Source organism: Phalangium opilio, unplaced genomic scaffold (assembly GCF_054372755.1).
Source record: "Phalangium opilio isolate 3A_F unplaced genomic scaffold, DU_Popi_V2 ptg000390l_1, whole genome shotgun sequence".
NCBI classification, from domain to species: domain Eukaryota; kingdom Metazoa; phylum Arthropoda; class Arachnida; order Opiliones; family Phalangiidae; genus Phalangium; species Phalangium opilio.
Genome location: NW_028324234.1, coordinates 975,822 through 990,607, shown reverse-complemented (window position 1 = coordinate 990,607; position 14,786 = coordinate 975,822). Strand labels below are relative to the sequence as shown.

The following is a 14,786-nucleotide window of genomic DNA, read 5'->3' as shown; positions in this document are numbered from 1 at the left end:
TCCACTTCCGAATTTTTCTTCCCATAGAAAAAGCATTATGAGGAAAACTGGGTTGGCAGCGCACCTAACGGCGAAAGTTGGAACTAGGGGCGCTTTTGCTAGTCGTTTTTTAACATGGGGCTCGGGTAAAGCTGGCAGGCCTTCTACCACCGGTAATCTAAGTTGGTCATGGCCTGGCTAAGCCTGCTCTGGAAGGCGAAAACTTGCCTGCGATGGAAGTTGATCACCCCAGACTTCATAACATAACACTGACTGGTAATTAATTTCAATTTACATTTTAAGTAAACTGATCAGTAAGATTCAATATTGCTAAGTTTTTGTGGGTGTTATTGTACAGTTTCGGCATGTTGAACCATGGATTAACTAACGCTAGGGATAGTTCGTTCCCCCAAAAAGTTAACGCATGCATGTTCCAAACGCCCCCTAGCAGCAGCTACTATCCCTAACAGGAAGTTATAAGAAAATTGGACCAAATATCGCGTGGTCTATGACGTCAAAATTGAAATACTGCCTAAATTGGGCTAAAACGATTTATTTTGCCGAGAGATGGCGCCATATCTACATCCGTTTTGGTCCAATAAATTGGGCGAATGAAGAGGGGAATCAAGGAATAATTCGGAACATGTAGTTGGCGACAGAAATACATGGGAAACCCAGTTAGTGGCCGGGAGTGTGGCGCACTCCTGTAAGCCAAGCTTCTGGGCGGCAAAGTTTGAGGGAATACGTCACATGTCGGCGATCCTACCCTAAAGGTGCCGACTGTCCCGTGTCCGCTGGAGGTGACTTACCCCAATTCCACCTTCCGTCACCTCCCAAGTAAACCTCATTTCCTTCCCTGTTTCAACACATACGACCTAGCGGCCAACGTCGGTGTTGGGCCGCGTAGGGTCTCACGCTCACTTCTTCCTGGTGCTCAAGGCCTAACGGCTAAGCACTAGTGCTAGTAGGTGGAAAAAAAAAACCCCCAGTTAGTGAACAATCCCTAGCGTTAGTTAATCCATGGTTGAACAGTTCAGTTTTGATACAGTTCCCTTTTTTCTAGGTGCAACTGTGGTTTTTGTTTCGTCATGCCATTAGTAGAAGAGTTTTTGCTGCAGGGATGAGCCTCCAACTGAAAGACTAATTAAGGAAATTGGTCCCTTAAATTGCATCATAGAAACTGACACGTTCGATGATATAATGAGACCAAATATCTTGAATATCCTATTTGATGAATTTAGAGAAAATAATTTTGTGCCAGTTGATGATGAGATTAATCCGTAAGTCCCCCCCCCCCCCGAAAAGTTGATAAACAAAACTTCTATCTTATAGACCTATTCACATTAAGGGCCTCGCATGAGAAGTTGCAATGTTTGGGGGCATGAGTTATAGCGCTTCTATGGAGTTAAACGTGTAAACCAAACTACGATGGACGTATGGGAGACCTTTTGAAATTTAATATTAAAATAAAATGCCTAGTATTTAAAACCGAGATAGTACAATTAAAACCATGTTAAGAAATAAAGTGTTTAAGTTCTAATGGAAACGGTGCATTGATATTAGTAGGCCGCTATAACTCACTAAGCCTTGGCGACGGTACGGGATCATCGCTTCATCGGCCAATAGACGGCGATGTCCGCCGATGCCGTGCCGAAAGGGCTGTGTATAAATGCCCGTAAGCCCGGGCGCCCAATTTAGTGTGTAGAATTTCATTAAATGCCCTAATTTTACGTCTATCAATTGAATTCGATAAAATTTCACCTCGGAAGTTCAATTAATACTTTTACAACAAGTAATACAACACTGTTTTATAAAAATAAACTCGAATGCGTAGCAAATAAGGCAAAAGGAATGGTTAAAAGTACTGCACTGCCCCCAAACATTCTTTCTACACATGCTCACCTCTCGAAATTTTTCCCCCCTTTTCACCCCCGCTCTAAAGGTGAAAAGGTCTATTAAATCATGAGTGTGGAAGTTAAAATCTATATCTATATAAATCAAAGTCCTGACTGACAGACTGACTGATAATCAACGCCCAGCCCAAACCGCTTGCCCTAGAAGGCTGAAAATTTGCAGGAACATTACTCATAAGTAGTAGGCGCGTACTAAGAAAGATTTTTCCAATCCGCCGCCATCTTAAAAAATGGCGACCAGAAATGTAAAAAATCTTCTCTATGCAACAGAGTCCGCGCGTTTCAAACGATTTCGCAAATATTTAGTACACTGGTTTCCTTTAACCTATAGACGGGCTGAATGGTATTTTGGGTTCGATTTGTTGCCATATTTTTAAATGGCGGCCAAAAACTTAAAAACCTTTTTTTATGGAATAATGTCCGCGTGAAAAGTAATAAAAAATGCATCCCTAGGGGCTGACGGGCAACGTCAAATGCCTTCGCTCCTAGGGTGCTACAAAAATATCAGTCATCAGTAAAATCTACCCATTTTTTATAACATTTTGATGGAAGTTCTTATTACACGCGAGCGACGCCGCGGGTAACACCTAGTGATATATAAGCGGAATAAAATTTAATTCTAATCATTTTCCTTTTGTGTTATAGGACCTATAGATTCTTAATTTATCGCTTGTATATACAGAGTTTTGGGTAGGAGAGTAAGGCGCCCAATCCCGTGTTGCGCGGTAAATAGAGTAAGACTAAGTAGAGAATATCCATCAGATATATATCAAGGCTATACTGAACCTGGTCCAGTTTAAGAAAATAATGGACTATATATAGTATTTTTGTAACATGGATTAACTAACGCTAGGGATAGTTCGTTCCCCCAAAAAGATAAGGCATGCATGTTCCAAACGCCCCCTAGCAGCAGGTACTATCCCTAACAGGAAGTTATAAGAAAATTGGACCAAATATCACGTGATCTATGACGTCAAAATTGAAATACTGCCTAAATTGGGCAAAAACGATTTATTTTGCCGAGAGATGGCGCTATATCTACATCCGCTTTGGTCCAATAAATTGGGGGAATGAAGAGGGGAATCAAGGAATAATTCGGAACATGTAGTTGGCGATAGAATTACATGGGAAACCCAGTTAGTGAACAATCCCTAGCGTTAGTTAATCCATGTTTGTAAACACCAGCTTTTATTAAAACAATGTAAAACCAATTTTTATGCAATATTTATTTATTTTGATGAAAAAAGGGATTATCAATGGGAAAAGGGGCGTGCTACTTTGAAAGCTTCAATTGCTTCTTCTTTTTCTGGGTGAACATACTGCGTCGATAATGGCCTTGGTACTGGAACTTGATTAGCTTGGGTTTCATTCAAAGCTTCTTCATACATATTGTTACTTTTCTCCATTAGCTTCTCAAACAATTTCTCTACATAATCTAAAAAGCAGTTGGGGAACGCAAATTTTATATAAGACTATGCGGTAACGGTATACGGACTAAATACCCCCAAGACAAAAGACCACCGATCATAATCCCCCATTTTTGAAAACGTACAAATCCCCCCTCTCTCAAGACAAAATCCCCCGGTCATTTTCCCCCCCCATCCAAGTTAAGACTACAAAATCCCCCCACTATCAAGACAAAATCCCCCTACTCTAGTCAAAATCCCCCTACTCTCTAGTCAAAATCCCCCTACGTTCTAGACAAAATTCCCCAGTCATAATCCCCGGTTTGGTTTGGTTAGGTTAGGTTAGGTTAGGTTTGGTTAGGTTAAATTTGGTTAGGTTTGGTTAGGTTAGGTTAGGTTAGGTTTGGTTAGGTTAGGTTAGGTTGGGTTAGGTTGGGTTGGGTTGGGTTGACATGCAACAGTTCTTGAACTGTATCGGAAATAATTTGGCTTGGAATTAAGAAAATCTACTTTCAATATTAAAGAATATAATTATTATACGCATGAATTGATGTTTTTTTCCTTATAAATCTTCATATAAATTGAAATCGTTCTCTAGGGTATTTTGTCGTAAACATATTTTGGGGGGAATTTGTCCTGGGGCTGGGGGTATTTTGTCTTCGGGATCCATTCGGAGAGAAATTGTCCGGGGGATTTTGTCTCCTACCTGAGGGGATTATGTCCTTTTCTTCTCAAATGGGGGATTATGTCCGGGGGATTATGTCCAGGGGGGATTATGTCCAGGGGGATTATGTCCTACATTCGGCGGTAACAGACCCTCTCGGACAGATAAAAATCCTAAATATTTCATGAAAGATTAAGACAAATTCCTTAACTACTTTACCATAGGTTGAAGCTTCCATTATCGGTTTTACTGAATATCCCCCTTTTTTTGCCTTTGGAAAATATATATTCCACCGCTGATTTCCGTCTTTTGTAGCGGCTTGAATTTTGTTTGAATTTTCATTATAGTGAAGGGCTGCTACTAACATTCTTTGAGAAAGGTTAACCGATTTTAGTTATAACTAAGCCAAGGTTACGTGACTACTATGGAAAATTATAAAAACCTGGCTTCCATTCCAAGATATGAATAATGGGTGTTTTTAGGTGCAAAATGAGTTAAAACCGAATTATAAGCATCAACGCTTGATGTTTGGGTGTCTGGGGATATTTGCATAATATCTTTTTCAAAGAGTTGAATAATTTTTTTAAATTTTTCAAATACAGGGGTTCCTACAAAAAATTTGAAATTAATTTATTATTTTACAGGGTTCATACAAACCTGGAAAACAGGGAAATAAATAGTTGACAAAAACCTCATGGAAAACTCAGGGAAATTTAGAATTTTTTGTAAAATTCTGGGAAATCAGGGAAATTTGCGACGAACAGGGACCGAGCAATTAAGCAAAATGTTCGTGAACATACCCTCCATAGGATTAACATTACACTATACTTTGGAGGCTCATAACTCTGGTTCTACTAGAGATACGGGGATGTCCTTTGAGTATGTTATAGTTCTATTTGCCCCCCATCCAACCATACTAAAAGCTTGCGGCTACGACAAACAGGGGCCGAGTAATTAAGCAAAACGTAAACAAACATACCGCCCTCCATAGGATTAACATTACACCCAACTTTGGAGGCTCATAACTCTGGTTCTACTAGAGATACGGGGATGTCCTTTGAGTATGTTATAGTCCTATTTATCCCCCATCTAACCATACTAAAAGCTTAGGGCTACGACAAACAGGGGCCGAGTAATTAAGCAAAACGTAAACAAACATCCCCTCCATAGGATTAACATTACACTATACTTTGGAGGCTCATAACTCTGGTTCTACTAGAGATACGGGGATGTCCTTTGAGTATGTTATAGTTCTATTTGCCCCCCATCCAACCATACTAAAAACGTAGGGCTACGACAAACAGGGGCCGAGTAATTAAGCAAAACGTAAACAAACATACCCTCTCCATAGGAATAGCATTACACTAACGTTGGAGGCTCATAACTCTGGTTCTACTAGAGATACGGGGATGTCCTTTGATTATGTAATAGTCATATTCCCCCCCCCCCTCTTTCGATATCATTTGCTGCAGAGGATACTCCATATACTGGAAAAACCTGGAAAATTCAGGGAAGTATATGGGGAAAAACCTGGAAATCTCAGGGAAATTTGTTTTCCAAAAGTTGTATGAACCCTGTTTTAGGTAAAGGTTTTAAAGGCTTGTCCAAATAATATTACCAGGAAGAAGAAAATCCCTTTTTTTTCCATCCAATGCAAGATCACCATGAGTACATTTTGTAAAGAGTTTACCATGACCATGATGAATATTAGCTACGTGTCTTAGTACTGACACGAATTTGGCCTGGATTAGTTTTGGTTTCCCTTTACTCGAAGTAGCGCTCCAATACATGTGATTTTGAACGCTTTTGTTCCATTGATCCAAAACTTCGAAACCTTTTGTGGCTGCGGCGTGAATTTTTTTCTTCAAAGCTAAGACATATTGGAATATGGTTCTAGTTTATCAAGTGTACATAATTCGCGAATGAACCTAGTCATTATTACATTTGACCATGTGCCAACAATCAAATAAGTGCCTTATTTTGGGATGGAATTTTTTTAAATAGGAACGTATTTGGACGTGTCGATCAGTGACAATTGATGCAATTTTTAGTCGTGAGTCCAATAGAAATTTTAGTCCCCGTTTCAAACCTTCAAGTTCCATAGCTACACTATTTTTGACTTCAGTACTCTATTATTTATAAAAATTACAGAAATGGATATATCAAATGTGGATGAGAGGGAAAGTATGACAATGGCCATAGAGCCTGTGTTAAAAAACGCGGACATCAAAGTTTCGCCAATAACTATTTAGTTTACTAGTGCCTGATGGACTTGCAAACTCGCGACTGAAAGTAGTTCAGACATTTATGCTCCTTGGTTGAACCATAGCCCACTCGATCACGCGCATCACGACGCAAGCTGCTCGCGCTATAGCTAAATTACCGAGATTTGTTTTAAACGTATCTAGTTTTATGTGCTCTTCTATTGCTTCGATAACCTTACTTAAATCCATATTATACCTTCAAATGCCTTTTAAAACATTACCAACTACTCTGTCCTGACTACAAACACAAATCGAGGAAGTTCTAGCATACACAATAGCAGACGACGGTAACCGCGTAACCGCGAATTAACACAAGACCTATTTTAAGGGAGTGAACAGGCCCAGTATAGCTACGCCAATAAAACGGTCAACTAAGGCGAAACTCTGATGACTCGCGAGTCGACTTTTGGCCATTTTCATACTTTTCCTCTCATCCACTTTTGGTTATATGATGAAGATGACAAAAAAGCGGCCCTGGGCCCTGAAACATCTATTTACTTGTACAAGAACCAAATGAACTATTTTCTTAATTTGGCTTTCGAAAAAGACGTATGTGCCATATTTTGCACTGAACCCAAATGAATCCGATCTTGCATCGCCTACTAGCTTCAGCTTTTTCTTTTTTAAAGATTGCAAAATTGAGGTTTGCTCCTCATTCCAAACCTAAAGAAATTTTTCCTTCCCGATTAATCGCGAATAGTTAAGCCTAGTAACCGCGAATATTTAACCCTAATATTCGCGAATACTAGGCCAACTATTCGCGGTTAATCGGGTAGTAACCCTAATATTCGCCAATAGTCAATACAAAGCAAGGAGAAGAACATTAAAGCTAGATTCCCACTCGACGGAAAACACGACGGAAACCCGGCAGAAAGGGGTTCGACCGAAAAATCTTTACGCCGAGCCCGACGGAATTACCGTTCGGCCGGGCGTAAGTTCTGTTCTATTTTTTCGGTTGTGTTCGGCGTTACGCCGGTGTCTCAGCCAATGAAATTACACCTCTGACTACGTCATATATTTCAAGAGCGCACGCATTTATAACCGCCATTTTTTAGAGCTATTACAAGTTGTGGTTGACCAAGGCTTAACGGAAACATGCCACCAAGAAAAAAAAATTAAGTTTAATTAATGGAAGTAAAAAGAGATTAGATGTTAATATGGAATACTTTATTAATTTAGGACATTAGAAAACATCCCTTCTTGTACAATCTAAGCAACAAGGGGTACAAAGATACCAATTCTGAGTGCGAAATAGGTACCGTAAAACCACTCCCATCTGTCACGTGACCCAAAAATATCTACCGCCAAACTCAAAATTCAGTTGTAGTGTGAACGGTCTACCGCCGGACGCCGGCGTAAGCTAAAATATCTGGCGTCGACTGCGTGATTTCCGCCGGGTTTTTTCGGTCGAGTGGAAATCTAGCTTTAGAAGCTCCTAAATTTCAAAATGCCTCTCCTCATTGGTGGTCAAGTATTTCTTAAAATTTTCCTATTCACTTGCTGGTAGTTTTTGATGGGAGACAAATAAAATTGGGATGATATTTTTTAAAAATAAGGTGGGTCTCTCTAGTGCCAAGGACCTAAATTTATGGTAGTCGAACTTTAACCGAATAGTCAGTTCGGTATTCGGTATTCGAATCGAATAGTGAAAATGGGCTTATCGAATACCGAATCGAATTATTCGGTTCGGTATTCGATCGAATTACTCGGTTCGGTATTCGATCGAATTACTCGGTTCGGTATTCGATCGAATTATTCGGTTCGGTATTCGATCGAATTATTCGGTTCGGTATTCGATCGAATTATTCGGTTCGGTATTCGATCGAATTATTCGGTTCGGTATTCGATCGAATTACTCGGTTCGGTATTCGATCGTATTATTCGGTTCGGTATTCGATCGAATTATTCGCTTCGGTATTCGATCGAACTATTCGGTTCGGTATTCGAATCAAATAGTGAAAATGGGCTTATCGAATACCGAATCGAATTATTCGGTTCGGTATTCGATTGAAACGGTTAACCGCACACCTCTACTTACTTCTCTAATAGACTGGATTAGATAACACCGCTGAATTCGCAAAAATGTTGCACTACTAATGCTCTGTATACGAGCAAAAGTTAACATTCGTAGTGCCTGAGTAGGGTTCAGACCCGAAAACAATATGGAAGCGGCAATAATGATATTCCCAAGAGGTTTCTGTCCTAACATTGGTTGACTTTTCCAAATATTGCTATGGCCTCTTTCACAGGTAGCTTTTACCGTAACCATTGATCCAAAGGTGGTAGTGGTAACAGTGCAGGGCAACAAGCATTGGAAACAGAAATGAAATAGCTGTAAAAGGGCACTCTCGAAAACTAAAAACTTTTTCTCTTTCATGGCATCTTTAGATTTCAAATTGAATGTTCGAGCCCTAAAATAAAACATTTTTTTTTTACTACTTGCCAATTTTTGAGACATCAAATAGGGAACTAACAGTTCTGACCCTAAAACGTCACACCCTTCTATCTCTTACTGGAGTTTTATCCCCCCCTAACGGTTAGAAACAGTATTCTACGCGCAAAAATGCCAACCAGAGAGGGGCTGCGTGACGTCAGGCTATCTCTTCCCCCTAGCCAGTTGTTAGCTCCCTATAGAGCTATATCAGTTGAAGGGGGGAAACGTCACAGTTGGGCCTGCCAATAAACGGAGCTGGTTTTCACCCTCCCTCCGTGCGGGCCGCTGAAGAACTCTATGCTAAATTTTCCGCACAATACGGCGCCTAGGCGGGGACTAGCGAAACCCCGCCTCAAAATCTCTCCTTTCCCCCCGAATTGAAATAGCTCTATAGTTTAAGAAACGCACCCCTTCATATCCTCTTCTGGTATCTCCGATGGCGTGTAGCTTAAATCCAAAGGATTATGGTAATGCTCTTCATCATCATCTTCTTCTTCCTGAAAGATCTTTGCCTCTTGACTAGCAGTCATTTCAAAAACTTGTTCAGATGTTTTACAATACGCGAAATCTGTTTGACAACCTTTACTTTCAACATTGGGCTTAGTTTGGCACTCTAGTAAATATTTATCTAACATGAAACCTACGAGATTACATGTTAAGGTCATGGATAAAGAATGCGCGTAAGGAAATTAGTTTTCACGCTATAGGATCGGCAACTCCCTATCTCGAGCGACAGCTTATTCTGTATATACTCTGTTACAACATTGGTTGTCAGCACGCGCAAAGCTAGGTTTCTATGTAATCTAGCCTTGTGCGTGCTGACAAGAGACAAAAAACTTAAGGATCTTCAGGATTTAAAATCGTTTAAAATACCCTGAAGTTTTTCGTCTCTTGACAGCACGTACAAAGCTACGTTACATAGAGACCTAGCTTTGCGCGTGCGGACAACCGATGTTGTAACAGAGTATATACAGAATAAGCTGTCGTTCGAGATAGGGAGTTGCCTATCTTATAGCGTGAAAACAAAAGCTGACAACCGATGTTGTAACAGAGTATATACAGAATAAGCTGTCGTTTGAGATAGGGAGTTGCCTATCCTATAGCGTGAAAACAAATTTCCTCACGCGCATTCTTTATCCATGGTAAGGTCAAGCTGAAAAATAACTACCAAAGGTGCTGGCTTTTAATTATTTGCGTGGTAAAATCTTACAACTATTATAAAAGAAAATAAAACCTAAAACCCTTTGATAAGTTATTTTTCAGTTTTGCCATAAGAAAATAATATATAGCTCCCTATAAGTATGAAACTCTCCATTCAAGCCATGTAAACAGCATTTTCTTCCATTGAAATTTGTAAAAAGTTTCTAATGCCACCTATTAAGAGTTTTTCGCGTTAAAAAGATGAAATATTTGTTTGGAAAATTTTCAAATTTTATATTGCAATTAAATAGATAAATGTCTAGAAGTTATTATTATGATAATTATAACTGATTAAGTACATGTAAAAATTATCATAATAAATTAATAGATGGCGCGAGGTTTGGACGACCGAGGCTAGCTCCTACACTATTACGAGGTAAGGAGCATCTTGTGTCTCTACGGGCGCGGCGATATTTCCCCGGCCCATCGTGCCTTTCGCGGGCACCTTAGGTGAAGGCGATGGTTTCGCCCCCCTTTTACTCTTAGTACCGAAACTTCTCCCACGGGGCGTAAAAGCGTAAGCGCGCAAAATTTGGAAGCAAATGCTGTAGTATGAAAATGTACTACGTTTCATACTTATAGGGAGCTATATATTATTTTCTTATGGTTTTACCCATGATATATAATACCAAAGTCTTTTGTTGATGTTAAATTTGATCGAGTTTTTGAATCTCTAACAAAACCCAAAACTTTGAGAGGAATACTTTGCACGTGTTGGCTGCTAGTTGCTATACAAGTGCTCTGTAAGACCATGGATAAAGAATGCGCGTGAGGAAATTTGTTTTCACTCTACAGGATAGGCAAATCCCTATCTCGAACGACAGCTTATACTGTATATACTCGGTTACAACATCGGTTGTCAGCACGCTCAAAGCTAAGTTTCTATTTAACGTAGTTTTGTACGTGCTGTCAAGAGACTAAAAACTTCAGGATCTTCAGGATTTAAAATATCCTCGAGTTTTTTAGCTCAAGTGCACGGACCTCTGGACCTTAGTTTCAAATAGTTTTAAATTGCCTACAGCCTACTACACGTATTTGAAGGTCCGTGCCTAGAGGTCCGTGCAGTCGAGCCAAAAAACTCGCGGATATTTTAAATCCTGAAGATCCTGAAGTTTTTTGTCTCTTGTCAGCACGTACAAAGCTAGGTTACATAGAGACCTAGCTTTACGCGTGCTGACAACCGACGTTGTAACAGAGTATATACAGAATAAGCTGTCGTTCGAGATAGGGAGTTCCCTATCCTATAGCGTGAAAACAAAAGCTGACAACCGATGTTGTAACAGTGTATATACAGAATAAGCTGTCGTTCGAGATAGGGAGTTGCCTATCCTATAGCGTGAAAACAAAAGCTGACAACCGATGTTGTAACAGAGTATATACAGAATAAACTGTCGTTCGAGATAGGGAGTTGCCTATCCTATAGCGTGAAAACAAAAGCTGACAACCGATGTTGTAACAGAGTATATACAAAAACGGATTTATGGGATAAGAACGTCGGATCGTAGCTTTAGCCTCTAGTACCATCCTCGCATACTTTATGAGTGTCACTATTCTCACCCCCCGGGTAGAAATAGGCGGAAGCCTATTCCTACCCTAGGTGAAAATAGCGTAGAGGCTATATCCACCCTACCACGTGACTAAGAATTGAGGTAAGGGCCGCGGTAGGGTGAAAATAGCTTAGGCGCTATTTTCACCGCCCGGTGAAGTCTACCCCGGGTGAAAATAGCGTAGAGGCTATATCCACCCTACCACGTGACTAAGAATTTAGGTAAGGACCTCGGTAGGGTGAAAATAGCTTAGGCGCTATCTCACCGCCCGGTGAAGTCTACCCCGGGTGAAAATAGCGTAGAGGCTATATCCACCCTACCACGTGACTAAGAATTGAGGTAAGGACCTCGGTAGGGTGAAAATAGCTTAGGCGCTATTTTCACCGCCCGGTGAAGTCTACCCCGGGTGAAAATAGCGTAGAGGCTATATCCACCCTACCACGTGACTAAGAATTGAGGTAAGGACCTCGGTAGGGTGAAAATAGCTTGGGCGCTATTTTCACCGTCCGGTGAAGGGAAAAGTCTACCCCGGGTGAACATAGCGTAGATTTTATTTCCACCCTACCACGTGACTAAGAATTGAGGTAAGGGCCGCGGGAGGGTGAAAATAGCTTAGGCGCTATTTTCACCGCCCGGTGAAGTCTACCCCGGGTGAACATAGCTTCCAGGCTATTTCCACCCTACCATGTGACTAACCCTTGTTTTACGTATTTACCAAAAGTACGCCATACTTTAAGATTACGCACTGTATGGAAATTATTACGAGAAGTTTACAAAACATGTAAATAACGCTAGAAAACTTAAAACAACTTATACCATAAGCTATTTTTGGACACCATAGGTTAACTTTAGACCACGTTAGGATTATTTTTGACACTAATGTCATTTCGGTTAAAACTTGCTTTTATAATTAAACCATAGAAACTGTTCATGTTGGAAGAACTTTTGAATACATAAAAAGATCCTTAAATATGACTATAACATACTCAAAGGACATCCCCGTATCTCTAATATAACCAGAGTTACGAGCCTTCAAAGTTGGGTGTAACGTTAATCCTATGAAGGCGGGAATGTTTATGAACATTTTGTTTAATTAGTAAAAGGAATTACCAAAATATTTTCGGCCGCATGGCGTCACGCGGGAGTGCGGTCACGTGGTAGGGTAGGAAGGGAGGGGGTGAGAATAGCGTACGAGCTATTTTCACCCGGGGGGGGGGGTGAGAATAGCGTATAAGCTATTTTCACCCGGGGGGGGGGGGGTGAGAATAGCGTATAAGCTATTTCCACCCGGGGGTGAGAATAGACACTCTCATACTTTATTGAGAAACTTCGTCTGCTTATATTTTGACTCCACCCACAAATTCGATCTCTAGAAGTAGCTATATACAGAATTTATGGGTGGAGTCAAAATATAAGCAGACGAAGTTTCTCAATAAAGTATGCGAGGATGAGGAGTGAATTCGCTAACTCCGACGTTCTTATCCCATAAATCCGTTTTTTGTATATACAGAATAAACTGTCGTTCGAGATAGGGAGTTGCCTATCCTATAGCGTGAAAACAAATTTCCTCGCGCGCATTCTTTATCCATGGTAAGACTTTCCAATAATTAATTCATGTTCAATAATAATAAATATTCCCTGAATTACAATACCTCAACTGATGTAGTTCTTCGTTTCTTTAGTAAATTCCCATAATTTGAAGGCAAAGTACCTTCCATCACATTTTGCAGTTCAGGCTGCATACCTTCTCTCCTACGCGCAAAAAAAGTTGGTATCGCGTCTTTTTTTAAACCGTTTCTATGACGCGTTGAAGAGCTACACGATGCTTCAAACTGAGCTATATATTCCGAGCTTTTTTGAAAAGAGTCACTTGTGAAATGCGCGGAGCAAATTTGATGAGACTTTTTGTAAATGTAATTTGGATTATTAATGTTCATTAACCATTGTTCTCTTAACTTTTCGTTACTTGGTAGACTATGAAATGACAGAGATTTGTCCAAGTCTGTATTGGTACAGTCAAAAACAACGCACTTTCTACGACATTTTGGCAAAGGCTTAGTTTCCATGATCGATTTTTTTTATTCTAAGTGGCCCTAAACTCAAGCTTTAAAGATTTATTTTTCAAATTAAATGTGCTAAACTTCTTACTTAAACGATTTAATTGCTATGAAACTATTTAGCTTCTTTCACGCCTCTCAAAACACGTAAAAGTTAAGGCCAAGTTTATTTGTGATCCAAAAGTAAAATAGTATGAAAACTACTGTTAGTTGTAAAGCTACCATATCTTCAAGTAAGAGGAGCGTATGGAGGGGAGGGTAGATGTTTCAACCATGGATTTATAATAGAAGCTTACGCTTCCTGGATATTCCACTCGCCTTAAAACGCGCACAACATTTATTCCTCGTCTGAAATGGCGCGAGCTAGTAGGAGCCTGGCACGCGCGTTTGTGACGTAGAATTTGAGGCAAATTCAGAGGGGGGTGGAAGTTTTTCAGGCGCCTAAGTTTTAATTTTTAATAGCGCGCGCGAAACAATTTTTAGAAAAGCGCGCGCGCATGCGCGCCGAGAGAAAAACGTTTGCCTCAATTTCTACGTCATCAGCCCCCCAGTCCCCATCCGCGTGAATTTTATGACATAAATGTGTTTAAAATCAAAATGCCTTACTGTTTCAACCGTGTTTTGGCCATCGACGCAGGAGGGGGTAGTGATCGGAGCAGTCCCAAAAAACCAGTAATAAATTTCAGTAATAATTCCTACAACTAACTACACAACACAACAAGCCTATGGCTTCATTTAAAGACGCGGTCATTTTCCCGCCAATTTGTTCTTCTAAAATCCGCTAGATGGCGAACGCGGCGCCTCACTCGGCGCGTAGCATAGCCCACTCGATCACGCTATAGCTTCTTACATTTTATGCTGAAAATCAAAGGAGTCAGCTTTTAATATTGCCTTTAATGGAAGGAACATTGTTTTTTTCAAATACTGGTTCGAATCTCTTGAAATTTTAGTGAGAGGTACCTATATTGAAGGTTTTAATTTATCGTGCGAAGTTTTGGAAAGAATTGTTAGCTGTTTTCCCAAAAGTTCACCTAGTTTGTTAATAATAATTATAATATAATAATAATGATTTTATTACGGAAAAACAAAGCAATAACTGCTTATTGTGACGGACGTCATGGTACACAGCACAAATACAAATAATAAGAATAAGAATGATAAAAAAAATGAAACGAGAAAAAATTATACAAAATACTAAAACAAAACACATTAAATAAAATACACAAAACAAGTAGACTCAAAAAGGTTAGCACCAATCACGAAATTTGTCCAGTCTGGATTTGAACGCAGACACGAACGTCTGCTGTTTAATCGCGCTAGGG

The 14,786-nt window shown here is 40.0% G+C and overlaps 1 protein-coding gene and 2 long non-coding RNA genes across 4 annotated transcripts; 2 read left to right on the top strand and 1 right to left on the bottom strand.

Annotated features, from left to right (window-relative positions):
- Nucleotides 1-107: 107 nt before the first annotated feature.
- On the top strand, nucleotides 108-3,067 carry LOC149594166 (uncharacterized). Its single transcript, XR_016379420.1, has 2 exons — nucleotides 108-255; nucleotides 1,043-3,067. It is a non-coding gene; the product is annotated as an uncharacterized LOC149594166 (long non-coding RNA).
- Nucleotides 2,813-13,669, bottom strand: LOC149594164 (uncharacterized). Of its 2 annotated transcripts, XM_089861401.1 has the most exons (10): nucleotides 13,060-13,669; nucleotides 10,490-10,601; nucleotides 9,069-9,273; nucleotides 8,265-8,637; nucleotides 6,725-6,889; nucleotides 5,905-6,091; nucleotides 5,581-5,832; nucleotides 4,405-4,570; nucleotides 4,182-4,330; nucleotides 2,813-3,327 (listed from the first exon to the last, which is right to left on the bottom strand). In XM_089861401.1, the coding sequence occupies exons 1-10, from the start codon at nucleotides 13,471-13,473 to the stop codon at nucleotides 3,146-3,148; spliced, it is 2,205 nt and encodes a 734-aa protein (XP_089717527.1). In that variant the 5' UTR covers nucleotides 13,474-13,669; the 3' UTR covers nucleotides 2,813-3,145. The 2 variants fall into 2 exon arrangements, with proteins under 2 accessions (XP_089717527.1, XP_089717528.1); XM_089861402.1 differs by lacking the exon at nucleotides 13,060-13,669 and having other exon boundaries at nucleotides 2,816-3,327; nucleotides 10,474-10,561.
- On the top strand, nucleotides 6,071-6,477 carry LOC149594165 (uncharacterized). Its single transcript, XR_016379421.1, has 2 exons — nucleotides 6,071-6,193; nucleotides 6,256-6,477. It is a non-coding gene; the product is annotated as an uncharacterized LOC149594165 (long non-coding RNA).
- Nucleotides 13,670-14,786: the final 1,117 nt, after the last annotated feature.

Excerpts from the sequence above, each read along its gene's own strand:
- LOC149594164 (XM_089861401.1), bottom strand. The coding sequence starts at position 13,473 with ATGGAAACTAAGCCTTTGCCAAAATGTCGTAGAAAGTGCGTTGTTTTT. Across the intron at positions 9,274-10,489 it reads AACATCAACAAAAGACTTTG|AGTGCCAAACTAAGCCCAAT; the intron begins GTATTATATATC and ends AATATTTACTAG. Across the intron at positions 6,092-6,724 it reads TTCATTTGGTTCTTGTACAA|AGTACTGAAGTCAAAAATAG; the intron begins GTAAATAGATGT and ends TATAAATAATAG.